Here is a 21,245-nt window from a genome sequence, read left to right as displayed (position 1 = left end):
TTGTTTTCACAAATATTGTATTTTATTTTTTTACAATATAACAAAAAACATACCATTCTACATACAATAAGTAATAACTGTTTTAATCAATGTCAAAGAACATTATTCTGTTATCAGGAGTCATGTAGTAATTATATTATAATTATATTGTAATAATACTTATTATCAGGGAGATATCGATACGATCCTTGATACATAGGCTCAACAGTCCCGACTATACCACATCGTAAAAAACTGGAATAAAGCAGATGTACACATTGATTTACAACTTCTGCAATACCACACCCATAAATATTACAGATACAGCTGCCCTGGTATAAACAGGAAGTCAAAAGCCTTGACGTTGACAAAATGTTCAACATATTCTCTCATCATATATTTTTTTGTTTACTCAACATCACAGTGAAAAGCTTGTTTAGTTATTTATCTTTTTATTTATTTGACGGCACTGTCACCTCATATCGCCCAGAGAAACAGCGAGGTCAGTTCATTGTGGAAGAGTTGATCCAGTGTCTGACCTGTAAGTAAATTCCACTGTCCTGCTGAAACCGACACTCAGCAGAGGAGGATGATGTAAGTGCCTGTCAGGACGAGGGGGAAGATAACATGACTAACATCTATTGATCACCGTAAAGCAGGAAACAGCAACCTCATCTTGTTGGTTACCAGACACCAACACAACACAACGGCCAGGAACACATTAAATATTTATGTTTGATGACCAGCAGAAAAAGAAGGCCTCCCAGTATACGAGCCGAGCCTACTCTTTGTCTGCGAGTTATCTCCCCGGAGCATGAGGTAACACGTTTCCTTGTGATCTCTCTGCTTACCCCTCAAACCCCAACGTAAACCCAGGGAGAAGCTCAAGGAAGAAGGCGGTGGAACGTAATCCCTGCGCCAACATGCTGCTGGTTTGGATGAAGAGGTCCAGTCTGGTGGCTTCTCATCTGGACCCCATCAGGTTGCTTGTCCCCAGGCAGTCAGACTGGCATCCCTGTACCAGGCCTGTTCCTTTATTAAAGCCTCGGCCTCCTCTGACCCAGCACACACAAAGCAGGCCCCAGGGAATGCAGACAGACACACACATGGTTCCTATAGTTCCGTTTGGTTGTTTGTGTGTTGTGTGTTTGATTCCCTCATAGACCACATATGGATTTGAGCTTAACTAACGCGGGGTGAGGCGCTTTGCTTTGTTAAACATCTGCTTAATGATAGTGCACCGACAGGAAGGGACGACAGACTCACAATGAGCCCAACGAAATCAGAGACACATGACATGAATAAGGTGAATTTCCACTGTTGGTCGCACGGTGCTCGCTGCTGGATCCACCTGTTACCACGAGGCAAACTCAGGTGCTCAGGCCAAAACTTCACGTTAGAATCAAACCAAAATTAATATCTCATTTGGTGTGTTAGTCTGCAGGTTTTATTTTGATTATTATATTGAATTATTCAACCTGATCTGGAGTTTATTTATTTTATGTCAAGTTTGCATGAAAACACCATCATGGTTGTGCAGGAAGAGAAATGATGCAGATGTAATTCTAACTTTTAACAGACACTAAAACATAATTTATCCTTTCAAAATAAAAACAGAGGGAAATCTCAACAATTTTCATGTTTCCTTTTTAAATTAAGAATTTCGTTATAAATTGCGTCAAGAATTTCAGAGAATAGTCAAACATAGAGAAATATTAATGAAAATACCCCACATCAAGTTACCTCCAATAAGTTAAAGTGTTTCACCCCAAACTTTGCCTCCACCAGATTTTGCCGCAGTCTATAAAAGCAGCTATTTGCCTGTTTATTGTTTAACTTTGCTGTTTAACTCGTTCCTGTGTTTGAATGTGACAGAAATGAAAACGTCATCACATGAATATTGCGTTAAGGTCGGCAACTGTAAGAGACTTGAAGACAACAAAAACACACCTGATGGTTTTAACTTCCTAAAAACAAAGAGTTATTTTGTTAAATTCATGCATTACACGCTAAAAAGAATAAAAGGAACATTTTCATGTGTTTCATCTTGATTCATTTCTTTTCTTTTTGGCAGTTGGAACTGTTTGAAATCAGATCTCCGCTGACGCATATAAATTTCCGGTATTTGAGTTTTTGTTGCCTTTATTGTGATCGCATTTTTGTTTTTGAGAAGAACCCGGCTAGAGCACAGCCTGTAGGGAGGGATCAGACACACATTTGTCTGTTTTATTGCCTATTGTTTTGAACTTTGAAATGCAATTCAGAGAGATAGATCTATAAAGATAGACTAAATACTAAAACTGTAGAGCAGGGAGGGATGAGAGATCATCTCCAGACCTTGCAAAGCTCACTTATATTGCATTTAGGAGAAAAAACACAGGCACGGTTATGTTTATAAAGAATTTGCTCCTTGGCCTCTTATGAAATCCTAAAAATCTTGCAAGTCTGTCAGCATCAGTGTAGCCCTACATCTCTCTGAGGCACCTACGCTGAGATTACTGGAAAGAACAGTAAGTCTACGGGTATATCTGCACATCTGATCTGGGAATTTGGCCGAATCCTTCGATGTCAAATACAAACTTGATGCATGAAACTCGTCTTAGCTGTCATTAAAAGAATGTTTTGATCTATGAGTGCTTAAATTATCGAGCTTTGGCATGGAATTGTCCGGGAAGCGAAAGAAAACATGCAAAAATGTAGGTATGTGCTGACGTATTATGTTTAGTCTTCATTTGGACAGTTATGGATAAATAATTGACTGTAAAATTTTAAATGAGGATGTGAAAAATCATATTGATCATAGTTGAACACAATGACTACTTTTAAAAAAGCATCTACATTAAAATGTAGACAGTGCTTAAGTCCAGGGCCTCTTAAGTTGCAAACAGTCTAGAAAAACTATTTTATAGATGTATCAATAATCAGCTCCTCAGCAGTTTCCTCTGCACAGATTCAGGTTATCACAGTGGGAAGGGACGCCACAAAGGAAGCGCTGATAAGATTTGCTTTGTTTGTATCCCCAGATAAAGCCATGCCAAGACCAGAGTTAAGACATGACTGCTGCTCTGGCCGTAGATCGTTGACAGACGTTAAAGCAGGGCACTAAAAACTAGGATTTGAAGGAAAGAAAACAGGGAACAGGACAGACCCCTACATCACAGACACGAGGATCAGGGAGAACAGATAAGAGTGCCAGCAGCACACTTTGTTTATCACCCTGGACTGTTGAAACTGTCACTGGTCCTTGATCACTTTTATCCTCTTAATAAGCCCAAACGGTTCTCACTGCTGGAGCCCACAAATTCTCCAACCGTGTCTGAATTGTCTGAAAACATAGAAATGTGTCTTGCAATATCGATTTGATACGGAAATTAAATGAATAAGACAATGGTGTTTTTATTTGAAATAACTTTAACCCAGGAGAACACTGACCATTCCTAATATTCTGCACATTCACTGCACATATTGTACATTGTTGTCTGGTCTGCCATGACATTGTCCATCCTGTGCTGTGGCTCATGCCCTGAGGAGAGAATGATGCATGGTCCATCCGTAAGAGAGAGTCTCAGTGGCTGAGTTCCAGTCAGACACCTGAGTCACAGAGGAAGGTGGAGGTCTGGTGAGTGAAATTGGAGAGCTGCATTGCATTACAGCGCGGCTGGAGAGATAACACTGCGATAAAGTGCCTTGAGGGAAAGAGAGAGGCCTCAGCAAGATGCGCCATGATAAGGCAGCATGCACACGGCAACCGGCAATAGTAACTCAATATGATTTTTATCTGAAGAGGCAGAGGAGCCACTTGTCAGGATTATCACATCTTAATGAGGAACAAGTAGCTCCATTTGAATTTGGGATATTCATCTTCCTTAAAACTCGAAGATATGGGCAGATGTGTGTAGCAGATAACAAAAATTAAGACGACATGCGACAAATAGATATTTAAAACCACACAGAGTAAAAACACAAACAAACCGATAAATGAATCATTAGTGCAGGACTGATGCAATACTCCCAGACAGCCTCCTCCTAGCCTGCAGCATCTATTCAGATAAACCCTGCTATCACCTCTCACTCCAGAAGTTAGATCTGCTTGTATGTAGGCACACACACACACACACACACACACACACACACACACACACACACACACACACACACACACACACACACACACACACACACACACTACTTGCTCCCATATGTGAGAGGGGAAGTTGAGGAAAGGAGGGAGGGATCATGTAACCAAGAGACTCCTAGAATATTCACATCAGGCAAAGGAGGCGAACAACTCTGACTTAATCCTGAGACACAGAATGAGAGAGAGAGAGAGGGAGAGAGAGAGAGAGAGGGAGAGAGAGAGAGAGAGACCACCCCATGCCCGTTATCACCATGCTGTATGAAGGTGGAGTCATTTGGGGGTAGAGAGAGAGAGAGAGAGGAGCAGAGCAGCAGAAGACATGGATTATCTGACATGCGTCTGGACTGACCAACATTCCTCTTAAAGTCTTGAATCCTGTTTTCCTCCTCAGAGTGAAGTCTGAAGATGCGTTCCCGCACATGCAGAGTGTAGATGGTGAGGTGTATCTTTTTTTGATTTCACTGGATCTAAGGAGTTTGGGATATCTGGGATATCAGTGAACTATTTTTTTTTTTCTTAAATTGAGCACCTGCTTGGAAATGCAAGGAAACAGCCGGAGCAGCCAAAACTTACAAACACAGTAATATTGTATTTTTTATGTAATATTTGATCATTCAGACTGACTTATTCTAATAAAAAAGAAGAAGCTGATCATCGGCCTTAAATACAGAGGGAAATCCAAGAAAATTAAGACTCTGCAGCAGAACCATCCCCAACCAGCCGGGACTGTGGAGGGTTTTCCTCCCTGCCCTCCCAGCCTCTCCTCATCCCCAGCAGCATGTCCCAGGCTCTGAGGCTGCCACTAGTCCTCCACACAGCACACTACCATGATCAGATGGGCTGCTGGAGGGAGTAAGGCTGCCTCTGCCTCGTCCTGCTCCAGGGCTGGGTTAGGGGCTCTTTCTGGCTCTGGGACCAACTCTAGACTAAGGTCATCAGCACTGCATTCCTCCCTGTCTTTGCCTCTCCTGCTGGCCCTGGTGCTTTTCTCCTTTTCCTTGTCTGGGGCGGCCTGCCATCAGCTCCGCAGAGAAAGACTGAGGCTCGCCAACCCACGAGCTCTCAGAGTTCCACTGAACATTTCGGAGACTGAGCTCGCCTTCAGGCCCAGGACCAGTGGGGGCACTCTGGGTCGGACTGGAGGACCGCAGGGTAGACATGTGCGCAGCTACAATCACCTCCAAGGGGATATACGCAGGAGGAAGCTGTTCTCTTTCCAGAAGTTCTTCCTGAGGATCGATAAGAATGGAACAGTCAGTGGAACCAAGAGCAAGGATGACCCTCTCAGTGAGTAACTCAATGAGTATCTGAATGTAAAAAAATGAAATAATAAACCATGCAAAAACTAGAAACCAAATTAAACCAGAAACCGAAGTCAATGTAAACCTTTCCTACATCTTAAACGAGGCCACTCTCTTTTGCAAAATAAAAGTCTCTAGTCTCTGCAATGAAAACTTGTTTGGATTTTGCAGCATTCGGATATAAATGTTAACATAAAATCACCTGTCGGTTGTTTTGAGTCATGGATCAAGTCTGAATCAAGCCTCTGAAATTTTGCTCATGTCTAATTTGAGAAATCAGACGTTCAATTCTTTGATGAAGACGCTCATAATGCATTCATTTGATTTATTGATGGCTTGAACATTGGATTTGAATAAAAAATGTCCAGAGACCGCCAGTCTGTCCATTGGTTTGGAAGTTTGGACGAAGCATTCCGGTCTTTTTGTTTTAAACCAGACATCCCACTGATATCTCTCCTGTCCAAACACTCAGTACAATGGTGGTAGCCCTCAGATGGCTTAAAAAGGAGCAGGGGCAGATAACCCGTCCATTATCAGGCAGTCTTCACAGCCCAGGGTAAACAGCGCTGATAACAAGCACAGAAGAACCCGGCTGGAGCAGGGGGAGGACATGGATGTCAGGCTCATTGATGCTTTTAGACCCTCTCTGCCTCTCCTCGTCTGTCTCTCTCTCTCTCACTCTCCCACTCAGATTGCCCGCCTGCCAGCCGGCATCAAGCAAATTACATACCCTCAGTCAAAGATCAGACGTTTGTTTAAAGTAGTTTGACGTGCTCACTCTGAGAAACGCGTCTTTAAAGTGATTACATGTTGTATGTTTCGGCATATCAGTCAGTAAAATGGCATTCTCATTTGTGTCCCGGCATTCCCACTGAGCTACGTGTGTGTGCCTGTATCAGCCGGTGGGTACCCGGACTCCAGAGGGTGTGTGATCACACAGCAGCCAACGACAACACATGTGCTCACTTATTACTGAAACACACAAATACACGTATTTATATATATATATATATATATATATATATTTATACTATATATATATATATATGTCTCCCCTTCTCAAATGCACTTTTTCTCCCGTTCCCCTGCTGTCCCCCAACCCCATAGCGAGTGTATATGGAACCTTTTAATGTTCCTCTTGGGAGACCTAAACCACACATTCAATCAAAGTGACTGAGGGGAAATGGCACGGCGAGGCAGAATGTCAGAGGAGATGTTTGTTTTGACAAGGTCACGACAGAAGCAACTTTATTTACCGACAGTATTACATCGTGATGTTTTTACTGCCTCCTTCATCAGCAGTTTCTTTTGAGTAGTAAACGTGAAGAGGTGCGAGGAAGTGTGTCTCCGTGTGTCTGAATCTGCGTGTGTGAATCCCCCCCCACTGTTTACGCTCTGTATGTTTGGAAGATAATTCACCTCCCCTGTCTAATTGTTTTTATTCTGAACAATTCATAAAGTCACATTTTTCATGGTTGCCTTTTATCAGAAGTGGGTTAGAGTTAGGGCGAACCGAGCGTCAGAGAGGGAGGTGAAAGAGAAACTCTCAGGAGGCACAAGTTCATGAATGACATGGCTGATCATCATTGTGGCCACATCAAAGCCATGCGTCTTCAGTATCAATGGTGGTGCCATCAAAAAGCTGTATCCTGAGGGGGTCTGGGGACACTGTGTGTGGATTATGCACTCTCATATCAGGTTCACATGGTAAAGGATACTACACAACAGTAGCTTCAGTCTTTGCTCTGGCCCCTGGGGCTAGACATGATCCCAGGGCTGACATCCTTTGTAGACTCTTGATGATCCCTTGAAGTGACAAAATGTACTTTTTTTTTAGTGATGAGTAGGGGATGACGGCTAGTCTTTTCTTCAGCTATATACATAAGTGTACATACATAAGCATGTTTGTATGTATAAGCAGTTTGTCTCAGAGAGGTGTATGGGATGTGGAGGCCTTGGTTTTGGTGCTGCCTGTGGCCCTGCAAGGACCCGGCTCACTGTCTGTTAAGGAACTGGTATCCAGCCTCCCACAGATTTATGGGGATGCCAGCGCAAAACTGTCCCACATGGTTTTCCAACCCGCTGGGAGCCTGTGCTGAGGTTACAGAGAGGCAGAGAGGAAGGGCTTGAGATCATGTTAAAGACAGCTAAGTAGCTATCTGCATGGCCCTGAGTGTGTAGTTAAAATATTCATGATTCACAACTGAGTTTTCTTGAATTTACCAACAACTAGGAGCTCTGGGTGAATAATGAAATGTTGCTAAGATTCAGTCAAAAGGTTTGGGCGGTAACAGAGTTGTGTGTGTGCGTGTGTTTGTGCAGTTGTGTTGTTAGGCCACCAGTTGAATTTCTGTGCAGTGGGGGCCAGGCCATGTGTGCAAGATGCCTGCAGACATGGCTCAAGGAGTGTATACATAGTATATGTGGATGCATGTGTAAGTGCACATTTGTGTGCATTCATCTCCTTTAATCAAAGCTGTGGCCTTTTACATGGCAAAGAACAGATGGGGCTGTTGTGGAGGTTTGAGGACAGAGATGTATAGCTTTTCTCTGAGGTGGGGAAGAGGGTGGATATCTGCTCTGTGTAAATACAGTCAGTGTGGTCCTTATCAAGTGTTATTACTATATATCCTGATTTATGCCTCACTCCGCTCCATTTTTTCTGCACGGGAATGGTACCAATCAAAATGTACATTTTAAACTTATCTGCCAAAATATAATTTTGTGCAGACCCGAACATCCAAGAGGCTAAGAAAGGCTGAGAAAGAACAACAATACAAGCTGGATAGCACATGCTTTTTGGCATCCCACTGTGGAAAAACCACCTTTAATTCTCACTGGCATTGTGTGCCTCCATTCCCCAACCAACGCACCATTTACTGTTGTAACTCCAAACAGAGCGTATCAAATAAGCCACACATTAGGAAAAAGCAACCAGCATGCAAAAGAAAATCTGCTTTCCCTCCAAGTAAACAGCTGAGCCTGGCTGGCTCACTTTAGGCTACATTTTACATGTGTGGTTTGTAAAACTTACCCCTTACAAAGCATTGCTGTCACATTTAAGGCTTCATTTTGTAATCTACAAGAAGCTAAATGAAGAACAGATTTTTTCTTATGCCCTTTACCAAAATTGGCAGCCCTGCGCTCATTACTCTCCTTTTCTGGGCCAAGCTGAGCATTCATCAGAAAACAGTGAATGGAGATTTTGTAGTTTCACAGCCAGGTGTGCAAGTGCACATTCACCTGCTACAACATTGACTATGTGTGTGTGCTTGTGTTTCCGTGAGTGCAGCAGTGTGCGTGCATGTGTGTGTGTGTGTGTGCATGCGTGTGTATACAACCTGTCTCGCCCCTGCCTCCGGTGGCTGACTTTGATCAGTGATCATTACAGCCTTTCTAATCCTCCCTCCACCCCCAGTCTCACTGTCATGGCTCCTCTGTCCTCCTCTGTTCTCCTTCCTTTCATCCCTCCCATGTTTACAGAGCAGCCAGAGACTGCCATAGATTGTCTTACATCCTCACTCCATACCCGACACCCGATCCCATACAGAAACCAGCTCCTCTCAGATCTTCAATGGCCGTTGTGTCACAGTCCCCACCACCGCCTTGCCGACTCAGGCCTCACTGCCCCAAGGTGCCACTGTTTGAACTAGAAACTGATACAGTCAAGACCTCACGGACGAGGAAAGAAGCTGCTGTAGTTTTATGAGAGGGATTGTTCTTTGGGGGTCACACCTGCCTCCTCCACTGTCCACTCACATGTACGAGGTTGGCAGCTTCAGAGGCCCCCCAGCCACTGGAGAGTGGGCCTGACAGCAGAGCGGGCTGCCGCACAAACACTCATCAGACAGAGGAGGGGCTGCTGACCTGATCAAAGCATGTCGTCGACTCTGTGGAGTTCACACCCCCACGCCACGGATTGTGTGGTGTGTGTGTGTGTGTATGTGTGTGTGTGCACACATATGTGCTTATCGGGATAAAATAACGACAGCTCACAGGAAGTGTGGAAAGGAAGTAAGGGAGGGAGGCCTGAAATCAAACATGCCATGTGAACTGGGACAGTTCACACACACACACACGCACAGCAGCACAAGACCAGATGAGTGGGTTCTGTGGTCAAAGGACACGTTAGGACGTTATATCTCTCTGACCTCTGATACTGAGACCACACAAATAATCCCAGCTGTCTGCAGAAAAAGCAGCCCCTTGTTAACTAGGCTATAAATTAGCTGCTCTAATAGCCTGTGAGAAACCTGAATTATTTGTGTAGGGACCTGGAAACCTAAATACCAAACAGCATATAAACAGCCTGAGAATCTCTGGGGTATCCACCTATCAATTTTCAGACTAAATGGCCTTTGCAGCTGGAATCTGTTACACAGGTGTAGGTTGTAAAGAAACTTTATAATATCATAGAAATGATAAATGTGCTCAAACGATAATTGTGACCAGACAGAGTTCCCACGTGGAAATGTCCTGAAATGAGAAAATGCAACATGTTATCCATTATACTTGATATAAACATTCGAGGATATATTCCAGTCTGTGTCTAGACTCTCCAGGGGTTGACCTCTGACTGTTGCCCCAATGTTAATTGTTGTGTTGTCTTATCTACAGCAAAGATGAGTCAGGAAAACACTGTATTATCTTTACTTCCTCTGTCACAAGAGATTTGTCCCTCTGAACTCATTTTATTTGCGTGAATGAAACAAGAGCTCTGATGCTCATGATGAACGTTGATACATGATGATATAACCGTCTTTTTTCTGAACCCTAGGTGTCCTGGAAATCACCTCGGTGGACGTGGGAGTGGTGGCCATCAAAGGGCTGAGCAGCAACTACTACCTGGCTATCGGCAGGAAGGGAGACCTGTACGGAGCGGTCAGTATCTGAGTCAAAAGTCAATGTGGATGCTCCAGAGAGAGAGATAGTGTCAAATACGCTATGTCCTAATCAAAGAAGGCCTTCTCTTGCTGCTGCATCAACTCTGAATCACAACCAGGCCAGTGCAGGCACATGAACCCCCAGCAGAACTGTGCAATTTTTAAACTGTAAACTAGTTTCCACACAAGAACACAAAGTAACATTTAGTGTAGATTAAGGAGGAGTAAATAAACACTGTTCCATGTGCAACCGCAGTGGATTTGCACAAGATAATGATCCGTGTTTTGCCTAAACCTCACACGTCGGGGTTGTAACACTGAAACATGATATCTACTGCTTTTTTTCCCAGAGAGAGTTTGGCGTGGACTGCACCCTGAAGGAGCGGATCGAGGAGAACGGCTACAACACATACGCATCAGCTGCGTGGAGGAACAAGAAGCGGCAGATGTTCATGGGTCTGAACGTCCACGGGAGGCCGCTCAAAGGGAAGAAAACACGCAGGAAGAACACGGCCACCCACTTCCTTCCAATTATGGTGTGAGCTGAGGAGCTCCACTGGAGGGGGAGACTACGCAGCACTGGACAGAGAGGTTTTCAATAAAGCTGTAAAATAAAAGACATTCACTGGAAAATCTCTCATTGGGAAACAAGGCACTAACACTGTTACACAAAAATGTGGTCTCTGCAAAGGACTTTGAGTGAGATCATGTTCTGTATTTGGTGGGAGAAGGTGATAACTGTGTTTTCTGTGGCACAGGACGCAATATTTATCCTTTTTTTCTCTGTGCCAAACAGTTTGCAACTGGAGCATGTGTGTAATGTGGACAACACAGGAGACAGTGTCCCAGTTAATGAACTGTAGTAGATACAGAAGTATCTCCAGATGTTATTTATAATCCATATTTTTCTGCGAGAAGTAAAGGGGAGGGATAGAAAATGACTACAGTATGATGAGAGAAATGATCAGTCAGTTTATTGTGACAGCATTAAATAATAGAGGATACCACACATTTAAAGCAAATGTTTAATACTTAACCACTGTGTTTTGACTGTATTGTTATGATTTATTTATTTCGTGAAATATTTAACTGGAGGGGAACACTTACAAGGCAAGCATTTCTTTGCATGCTCTACTTTTTATAGGAACTCTACTATGTGAAAATAAAATTTCCATTTTCTCCTCTGCAACACTCAGTGGTCGTTCTTCCTTGTACCCTAAACACTGACTGCACGGCTGATTTTTAGCCCTGAGAAACCCTGGTGAACATCCAGGTCACGGTAGGTCGACTCTTATCTGGGTCTCTGAGGTAGGAAGGGACAAAAGGCAAACCATTAAGGTCTCGCCAGATATCCCATGTGGCAACCATTGCACTAATGATCAGTCCCCAAACAAACTGGAGACCAACCACAACAGAATGTGAGGGAGCTAACGTCCTTGGTACGGCTGCTGACATCTCTCACTGATATCGCACCATCTCTGTGGAGCTGCAACATTCCCCGCTGGTCGCAGGCCGTGCACAGTGAAGATAGCTGCTAAAGCACCTGCTGATAACAAACAATATAAAAACAACTCTGTCGTGTTAGTCTGCGTTGATTGTGCACTGTGGGTTTGTGGAGGGGCCGTGCGAGAGGATGTGAACGAGGGAAGAAATGGAAGTGACGGAGAGAGATGTGACTCGAGTCTGACCACCCACTTCCCTCAGTAATCATCTGCAAACACACTAATCAATGACAGCTGCCGTGATGCCAGATCAAAAGACCACGGGGAGAACATTAACGCCACAGGCTTCCGGGCCTCATGCTCGTGTCCCGCCTCTCTGAACATCCATCTGAGGACAGGCATGAAAAACTGGGAGAGCAGAGGAAGACAGGAAGGTGAGGGTGGGATTACGAGAGGCTGCGGCCTCTTGTCTTCGGCCCCAAATTCATCCCTGTTGGCCTGTAAATGTGACTGCAGGAGGGAAAACAACAAGTGATCTAAACCATAGGAATCCACAGTACAGGAAATTTGCTTTAGGCTATGGTATATTGTCCTTTTAATAGATGTTTAAGGAATCACTGTGACAATTGAGTAATACTGAGGAATGCTGCAGGGAATTCCACCATGACAGTGGCAACATATGGAATACAGTTTCATGTCTGCACCGTCTATGACTTTTTTTCTGCTCTGCAATAGCTGTGCAATGCAACACGGCTGTTTCACCTCTGGGGCCACATGCACAACAGTGTTTTTGAGATAAATCTTGACAGAGAGGAACCCCCACCACCACCCAAACACCAACCCCCTGGTAATTTGTGGTCCTATGCATTCGCCAAATCTGTGAATGTTTGAACTCTCCCCAAGACACTGGCACGAGGAGAGAAAAAAGCAGCAATAACAGAAAATAGGGGCAGTAATCTTTAATCAAAGTGGGTCTCCGCATTTCTGGCATGGGAATTCTCTGTGGCATAATGTGATCCAGCTTTGGGAAATAAGTGGAAAATGACTGGAGGCTAAAACAACTAATGAATACTTAGACTAAGAGGTCTGGTGCAACACATGTTTGTAGTGGGCAGCTACTGAGTGAGCTCGGGGAGAGAGGTATGTGTGAGCGGGTTGCACCGGTCCAGAATCTTAAATATGTGTCTGATACCTGGATGGAAGGTTATTTAACCGCACATTTGGACAGGTCAGTCATCAGACACTCGTGTTGTGCAGACAATCAGTGGCTAAACCTACAAACATGGGCTCTAGCCATCACTGACAACATTAAGGTCACATCTTTATAGTTTGGGGGAATTAACACAACTCAAGCGGGAGTTTACATAAAACAAAAAAAAAAAATCACATCTGGTATCTAATGTAAAAACAGACAGTAAATAGAGTTTAGAGGCAAAACTGACAAACAGGAACAAAAACGATAAATGTAACAGAACAAAATATATAATTGTCAGATTTTTCACAGGGGGTGACATTTGATGTTTGGGCACATGACCTCAGTATTTTCAGAAGCCCACCCACAGCATGAATGATATTCGGGGGGGCATGTGGTCACACAAATCCTTGACACTTTAGGTAGCCTTAATGGTCGGGATAGAAGGGAGGTTATTAGTGGCAATTGTTAGGTAAATTTTTTTTTTCCTTCTCACAAGTCTGGTGTGTTTTTCTTGAATGTGTTATTTATTAAGCAAAATGTATGTTGGACATTTGGAAAACTTCAAGTAATGCTTCACAATAACAAATATTTGAGAAGAGAGTGATGCTGTGCTTTTAGGGATTGTGTGAAAGTGATTAGGTGGACAAAGGGGTTACATTTATTTATTTCTTCAGTGAGAATTAGATCTCACTTTATTTTTTATTTGCACCATGTCCTTTTTCTTTCTTTCTTTCTTAGTTTCTTTACCTCTCTTTTTTTCTTTGTAAAATAAATAGTATGAATACATTTTTAAAAAAAACAAAGAACCCACTGAATTCGCTGCCTGCGTGATTTATGGCTTTACCAGTTCCACTCCGCGCCACTAGAGGGCGACAGCTGTAATTCAACATCAAACCCTGCCATGAATATTCAGCGACAGACTGTTGTTAACGGAAGTGAACAGGAACAGGCTGTGTCGCTCTGTTAGCGTCCGAGCGAGGAAAAGCCACCATGAAAGACAGATAGAGCGATTTTTACAATAAGTGCGACGCTGAAAGACGAGTAAAGACGCAGTGCTTCCGCTGAGCAACATTCCTCCATCTTGTTGTCCGATGCTGCTTTGAGAGTCGAGGCGGACACACGAGCGGTCATGAATCACAATTTCGACCGAGCTCCCGGAGCGGGGAGAAGCTACAACCTTCCAGCGGACCCCGGGTTCGGGGCTGCGGGGGACGACGACACCAAGCCGCAGCTGTTCAACCAGAGGGGGCCGCTGAGACAACCGCGGTCCGTGCCGCTGTTCTCCGAGAACAACACGAGCCCGGCCGGCGATGCGGTCGGTGGAGGTACGGTGACTGTCAACACGCTAACTAGCTAACGTAGCTCTCATCGTTGTGTGTGGCTGACATGTTGCTGTGTTTGTCCACCATGTGAAACCAGCTTCTGCATTTTCCGTCTGAGAAACGAAGGGAGAGAAATATGTGAAGCTGCCATTTGCAAGCTAGCCAGCTAAATAGCCTCGCTGCTAGCTAACCTCTGTGTTTTTGGCGGAGCGCCGTGCAGCTGCTGGGTTTCATGTGAGGTAACGCAACATCTAAATTAAGATCCAGCTCCGGTGTCACGTCGTCGACGAGTCGAGTGACTCGGTTGATGCTGTTTTAACGCAACGAGTTCCACCACAACCCCTTTAACCTGTGATAGCAACCCGCAGCAAAGACGAAGAATCGGTTTCGTTTGCAAGTCTGCTGCGGTCATGTGGTCCGTCGTTTGGGGAAACGCGCTCACAACAGTCGCACTTTGGAAATGGATGCTTGTCTATTCGCGGTTTTACGGTTAAAGGTCCTTGGAGTAGAATAAAGACAGAGGACAAAGTTGAAATGACAAAGTTTAATGAGACCGATCACAGATGGTTGCTTTGATTTCCACACAGGACAATAACAAGTAAAATGAAAAGGAATGTTAGTTATTTAAACCCTATGAGACACAGACCAAGAGTGAACAAGAGTGTGTGTGTGTGGGGGGGGAATCTGTCTCTGGAGGATTTGTTTAAGATTATATTAAATATATGATTCACAGAATGAATAAGTTGCCAACTTTGCCTAAAGTTCTCCAGTGAGATCTTCTGAAACTTGACTTGCAGACAATGAGAGTATCTGTCACCTCTCCAGGAATTTTAAAAGTAATATTTCATGTGAGCAGATTATGAGTGATTTAATGAGAAAGTAACTTTGACTTAAATTTTCATAAAATAATAATCGTCATTTTAACTTTAAACCTTTGTCTTCCGCTGGCATTTACCGTAAGGGCGCGAATAGACATGCATCAATATTCAAAGTGCGGCTGTTGTTGTGAGCGGGTTTTCAGCCCCTCAGTCCTAATGTGATCAGTCTGCTGCAGGAGGAAAGAGGTGGGTGAGTCCAGTGCACAAGTATACGAGGCCTGGGCTCAAGCTGTTGGATTTCTCTGTAATGTTGTAAAGTTTCTGCCCAACCTTGTAAAGTTTCTTAAGAAAATTTATAATTTGGTGCTATACAAATACACTTGATTTGAATTGTTACTTTCTAAACTCTAAACCAGGATGCGTCCATGTTTCGATGATTTTTATTATGTTCTGTGTGACTTCACATCACTGTCATTTCTGTAACATAATAAAACAGTATTCATGGTTAATCCTGCACGATTACATGAATAGGTCTGAAAATCTCAACCTCTGTTTAACAACATTAAAATTCCTAAAAGCACATCCGTATCAGCCAATAACGTATATACAGATATAATAAAACTTAAATCTCTATCTCCACAGTTAGAAGGTCAGCATGACCTTGAATGACGGACAGGTGCTATTGTCGACATTAAACTTTGCTGAGACTCAACAAAGTTGTAATCCTGCTGAAACAATTTGTGTTTTTGATCGGAATCTTCGTCAATAACAAAAACAACTCATCTTCTCTTTTAGATTGTAGAAAACAAAGCAGACCTCAACAAAGTGCAAATGCCAACAGTATGTCTTCCCAAGGATGTTATGATGTCGACTCCTTGGTCAAGTCATCGAAGCTTTCAGCCAGTGCTGCAGAGTTTGTCCCCTCTGGAATTAACTCGTATGAAGTGAGTTTTTACACCATCTCTTTAATTATTGTACTTTTATAAAAGTGGTTTTAAACAACCTTACATGGCAATGGTCCTGGCAATAGTTCTGCTCTTAGTTTCCAAGTAGGGTTCTGTAGCTAGCTGTTTGTAAGGGCAGCCATCATTACTGCTGTAAAGTTCCTAATAGCCTGTAAATTTAGATTTGTAAATTGAAAATGTTTTTTTTGCAATATCTTTTGTTGTTTTCATGTTTGTATTTTGTTTTCTATTCAGGACCCCACTCATTATGATGACAGTGAAGGGTATTACGGTGAATTAAACTTGGATGAAATGGTCAAAGACTTTCTTGATCACCTGAGCTCCTCACCAGGGACCTTTGAGTCGGACATTGAATACATAACTGGCATGCTCAATTCCTGCGTTACTACTGAAGCGTTGCTGAAGGATCTGGTGGAACTGATATACAAAGAGGTTTGGATGTTCAGTGCTTAGTTGGTTCTTTGTATGAAACTAATAATATGCATACATGTTCCTGCAAATACACATGTTTGTACAAGATAGGTATTGAGTTTTCTTTTCATCGCAGTCCACTGCCATTCCAAACTTTTCCTACACGGGTGCCAGACTCTGTAATCACCTGTCTAAACATCTCAATGTCAGTCCACCAAGTGGCAACTTTCGTCAGCTGCTCCTGAAAAGGTGATTTTTATTTGATAGTTTTCATTTCATGCATGTTCATTAATTCTTTCAATCCGCCTTTTACAAAGCACCATTGTTGTCTGTTTTTAGGTGTCAAACAGAGTATCAACATAGAGATGTAGCTGTTCGAGGGGAACCAGAGATTCAAAAGAAGTTTCACTCCTATGTGCTCTTTCTGGGGGAGCTCTATCTGCACCTGGAGGTAAGAGGTCACACTCATTTGCCCTGTGTGACGATGATGATTTTATTTTTAACTGCATTATCATTCCAACAGTAGGAGCACCATGGACTAATGTGGCCGCTGCTCAAAAATATTTATAACGCATACTTTTGATCACATTATCACATACTAGATGGCTTCATGTATCACCCTGTCATGTCCTGCTGGTTTGGTACACCCTGCTTGAACTGCTGCAGGATTTCTGGTGATGTTGCTATTGTGGTGATTAGTTCAGTAGCTGTCCATCTTTCATACTATATGTTGTTACTTGTTACACTGTCGAACATGCTGTCAACCTTAAAATGATCTAAATCCATCATTTGTTGACATTTATGTTGATTTGCTTTGCTCAGATAAAGAGTGCTAAAGGACCTCCAAAAAGAGCAGATATCCTCCTCATTGCTCTGAAAGACCTGATGAACAGTCTGTTCTCCAACCCTGTGGATTCAAACCTCATCTGCGCTGTCAAACTTCTCAAGGTTTCACATCTCACTTTGATGTATTCACAAGCTTCCAAGATTTTCTTTTCTTTATTTTTGGGAGGTAATAAGATTGTGTTTGAATTTGAAGCTTACAGGCTCCGTCCTGGATGATACGTGGAAAGAGAATGGACAGTCGCACATGGAGGAACTGATGCAAAGAATAGAAACTGTAGTTCTAGATGCCACATGCAGCAGGTGCGTATATCACTATGGTCTTTTGTGTGCAGCTGTTAGTCTAGTAGTATATGCTCAAAGTAACTTTAGGTTTAAAAAGCCTGAACATGCTTCAGAGGTGAAAAAACTGAATCAAACTTTAATAGACAACCTACAGTTATTAGCTATAGTTATTCTGATTTGAGCATTTTCTCCCTTAGGGATGTTAGACAGATGCTTTTAAAACTCGTGGAGCTGAGATCAAGTGACTGGGGCAGAGTTCGTGCTGTTTCAGCAGCGAGTAACGCAACTCCAGACAACGACCCCAACTATTTCATGGTGAGTGTCTCTGAAGATGGGTCTGTGCCCATCTCACACACATGAGAGTAAAACGTTCGTGTGAGAGTCAGCTGTTGTGCAGACATTGTCAAAATCTCCCCATATACACTGTATAGCTACGCCCTGTATTTATTCTACATTTATGTTATGGTTTTATTTTGTGTCCTCTCAGAATGAACCTACATTCTACACAGAAGATGGCACACCTTTTACAGCAGCAGACCCAGGTAAGGTTATATAATCATGTATATAAACATGCCCACCCTCAAGAGAGATGAATAAAAACAACATAAGATTCATGTAAAGTGTTTTTTTACACTAATCAAACTCTCATTTGTTGTTGGTTTATTGTTACTGAATAAAAAATATATTTTTAAAATGACACTTGAAGTAGCATGCAGACAGAAACGTATACTTATATAAAATATGTCAATATCAATTTATTCCATACATGCTGGTTATAAAACTGAAGAATATTGTCGTTGTGGATATTTCCACATAATAGTTGTAAATCGCCCAGGTTACTTTCTTCAGCCAAGTCAAAACGTTTTTTGTGCCTGAATCTCTTCTTCCGCAGAATATGCTGAGAAGTACCAAGAGATCCTTGACAGACAAGACTACTTTGATTTTTATGGAGAAAATGGAAATGATCTGTAAGTACAAATTGCAGATATAAAATAATATATGAATCTGTTTTCCTTCTTGGATCTAGAACCCCTGAGTGTATCTGTGAATGCAGTTGTTCATTTTATTAATATACTGTATTTCTGCTGTCGTACATGGATCAGAGTGTAATTCAGTCCATGCATCTGTCCGTCTTCATTTCATTTCTGAAGCAGAACTCAAAACTATTACAGAGTTTCATTAATTTATTTTTCTATATTTCATTGAAATGAGTTTGACCAGTCTGACTTGATAAGACTGAGAGTTGGCAATCAACTCAGTACTTTGTGCCAATAAGCAACAGAACGATGCCACACGTCGTTGTGTTTACAGGGTGTGGATATGTAGGTATTTACTTTTACTAACAGCAGATCTGACTTTTAATTCAACTTGACCTTAAATTTCATCCCTACCACTGTGCTGGCACACCTTCAGTCATTTGTCTGCATAGCGGCTTCTCACAGGTCATGTGACTGCCCCTGACCTGTTGGCCCCAGAGTTTGGCCAAATGTGTTTGTCTGGCCCACAACAGGGTCGACTGTGGCCTCAGATTTAGTCTAGTCAGCAGTTAGGTGTGAAAGAGGGCTTAACCTTCCCTCAGAACTGTGTGTGTGTGTGTGAGCTTGTGTTTTTATGTCTATATAAATGTTAGTTGTTTCCACATATTATAGGATCTGTTAATATTAATTTCACAATCCATCTATTACACTGGAGAACACGTTTGTCTTTAGGATCTAAAAGGAAACGTCGGAGCCTCTAAATCGCTGTGTTGTGTTTTCAGATCTGACATTGAAGACGAGATGGAGCCTGAGATGGAAGAAGCTTTTGAGAGATTTTGTTTAGAAGCGGAGAAGAAACGGAAAAAATGACACCCGAGTGAAAAGCAGTAAGACTCAACAGGCACATACTGTATTTTTCCATCTTAACGTGCTGGAATATTAAAAAGCAAAAAAAAAAACTAGCAGACTATAGGCTCAAACGTTTATTTTACTGCAAACAAGCATTTTAACAAAAGGAGCTGTTCATAGTTGCACTTCTGACACTTTTGTTCGGTCAGTGTTGATTAGAAAACAGGGACAATCGATAGAATAATTGTTCAGAATGTTTATGAATGGAGGCTTTTTTTTAGAAATGGAAGTTTTCTCTTTGTTGTTTTGAAATCTTTCAACAATTTATCCAATTTATGCCTGAACTTGTTTCAAAGAGGGAAATCGTGTGCTGTGAATTTTTTAAAGGCTCTTTACTGAAAGGCAGACATGTTTTAGATTTAATACCCAGTGCAAAACATACAGGCCCCAAAAATGCACTGTAGATGGGGCAGGTGGTTGTTTTTACCGCCGCATAAGTGCATATACAGCCTCTCTTTCCGCTGTGGTGACATTGTGTGTCATTTCAAATTGCCAATATTAACCACTTCATTCAAAGCTTTTCACCTGTTTATATCTGGCTGGAACTCACTGAAGTTGTCAGGAACTCTGTGAAAGTTTGTGCAGTTAGGATGATTCATTATAGCGCTAAGAAAGAAAAATCTGTCACAAACGTGGACTTGAATATAGACAAATATTGTTTTTTAATTTCTTTTGGGGGTAAAAATCAAGATCCTTGGACATTTTAAGCACATGCTTTACAATCTCCAGAATAGGGAGCATCTACATTCTGTTCATTTCTCAAACCTAGCTTTTAATATGTACATGTGTGAAATCTGCAGCGGTCAGTGTGACATACAATAACTCAACTGCTTAAAGGTTCTCCTTGTTATCTCTGAAAGACTACAATACTGTTTAGCAGCAATCCATGGAACCCATACAAAGGAATGTTGCTCTGTAGTTTGTAAATATTATTTATAGTTTTCTTTGCCTGCAATAAATACTTTATAATGTGAGATTTTATTCGCTTGATTTGTGTTTGAGTCTTTTTCGACTTACTTGTAGTGTCAATAGTTCAAATATGTACAAATAAACATCAGGCGACAAGGACCATCATGTTCATATGTACAAATATTCTAGCATTTGCTGCTATCTAGTGGCCAACTTGAGTATGGTTATAAAAGTCAGTAATACAAGACTATATATACCTAATACTCAATAAAGGACTTAAAATACAGTATTTTGATATTACGATATCAATAGTTGAGTTAAAGATTAGGTTGTTGCTACAGTTCTGGTTTCAGATTTGTGTGAATTAAACGAACATCGGAGTACTGCAATACTTTACACACTATGTTTCGACAGAGAAGCACATGAAGTATGTGTGTTGCAGCAACTCTGTTTTGATTGAAAACAGGATGGTGAACGGGTCCGTGCAAACATTTAAACAGAAAACCTCACAGTTCAAGTACGACTCTCCTACCACCACATCCTCGTATCAACCATCACGACTGTTCTTTATTTGTTTTTGAAAATGTGCAGCACAATGCCAGCTTCTATTCCATAATTGGTCAATACAGACAACTTTTCCATATAAAGAAAAGATAAGGACGTATGTTTGTATGTTTGAAATGTATTCAGGTTGGAAACTCTGAAAATACTTTGGTTTCCATGATTCAGAGGAAAATGACCATGACTTCCTTTTAACCTCATTGTCCACACCACAGATATTTTTCACTCTATTCTAATGAAACTGTTTTGTTGTGCTGTTCAGCACAACAAGGCCGTGTTGAAACTGAGATGCCTGAGTTACATTTAA

At 42.1% G+C, this 21,245-nt stretch overlaps 2 protein-coding genes across 3 annotated transcripts; both read left to right on the top strand.

The window, feature by feature from the left end:
- Window positions 1-4,269: 4,269 nt before the first annotated feature.
- On the top strand, window positions 4,270-11,490 carry LOC109637026 (fibroblast growth factor 10-like). Its single transcript, XM_020099125.2, has 3 exons — window positions 4,270-5,404; window positions 10,196-10,299; window positions 10,652-11,490. The coding sequence occupies exons 1-3, from the start codon at window positions 4,945-4,947 to the stop codon at window positions 10,841-10,843; spliced, it is 756 nt and encodes a 251-aa protein (XP_019954684.2). The 5' UTR covers window positions 4,270-4,944; the 3' UTR covers window positions 10,844-11,490.
- A 2,359-nt stretch (window positions 11,491-13,849) lies between these two features.
- paip1 (poly(A) binding protein interacting protein 1) lies at window positions 13,850-20,442 on the top strand. Of its 2 annotated transcripts, none has more exons than XM_020099352.2 (11): window positions 13,850-14,263; window positions 15,874-16,022; window positions 16,278-16,475; window positions 16,591-16,703; window positions 16,794-16,905; window positions 17,277-17,402; window positions 17,494-17,600; window positions 17,780-17,897; window positions 18,070-18,124; window positions 18,475-18,550; window positions 19,342-20,442. In XM_020099352.2, the coding sequence occupies exons 1-11, from the start codon at window positions 14,068-14,070 to the stop codon at window positions 19,427-19,429; spliced, it is 1,338 nt and encodes a 445-aa protein (XP_019954911.1). In that variant the 5' UTR covers window positions 13,850-14,067; the 3' UTR covers window positions 19,430-20,442. The 2 variants fall into 2 exon arrangements, with proteins under 2 accessions (XP_019954911.1, XP_069379572.1); XM_069523471.1 differs by having other exon boundaries at window positions 13,864-15,066; window positions 15,117-16,022.
- Window positions 20,443-21,245: the final 803 nt, after the last annotated feature.

This window comes from Paralichthys olivaceus, chromosome 4 (genome assembly GCF_024713975.1).
Source record: "Paralichthys olivaceus isolate ysfri-2021 chromosome 4, ASM2471397v2, whole genome shotgun sequence".
In the NCBI taxonomy this organism is placed as follows: domain Eukaryota; kingdom Metazoa; phylum Chordata; class Actinopteri; order Pleuronectiformes; family Paralichthyidae; genus Paralichthys; species Paralichthys olivaceus.
This window is presented reverse-complemented; position numbering and strand designations above follow the sequence as displayed.

Bases quoted from the DNA above. Each gene is read 5' to 3' on its own strand.
- LOC109637026 (XM_020099125.2), top strand. From the start codon at position 4,945: ATGATCAGATGGGCTGCTGGAGGGAGTAAGGCTGCCTCTGCCTCGTCC. The intron at 5,405-10,195 runs GTGAGTAACTCA...TCTGAACCCTAG, and splicing joins GAGCAAGGATGACCCTCTCA to GTGTCCTGGAAATCACCTCG. The intron at 10,300-10,651 runs GTCAGTATCTGA...TTTTTTTCCCAG, and splicing joins AGGGAGACCTGTACGGAGCG to AGAGAGTTTGGCGTGGACTG.
- paip1 (XM_020099352.2), top strand. From the start codon at position 14,068: ATGAATCACAATTTCGACCGAGCTCCCGGAGCGGGGAGAAGCTACAAC. The intron at 16,476-16,590 runs GTTTGGATGTTC...TTTTCATCGCAG, and splicing joins TGGAACTGATATACAAAGAG to TCCACTGCCATTCCAAACTT. The intron at 16,704-16,793 runs GTGATTTTTATT...GTCTGTTTTTAG, and splicing joins CGTCAGCTGCTCCTGAAAAG to GTGTCAAACAGAGTATCAAC.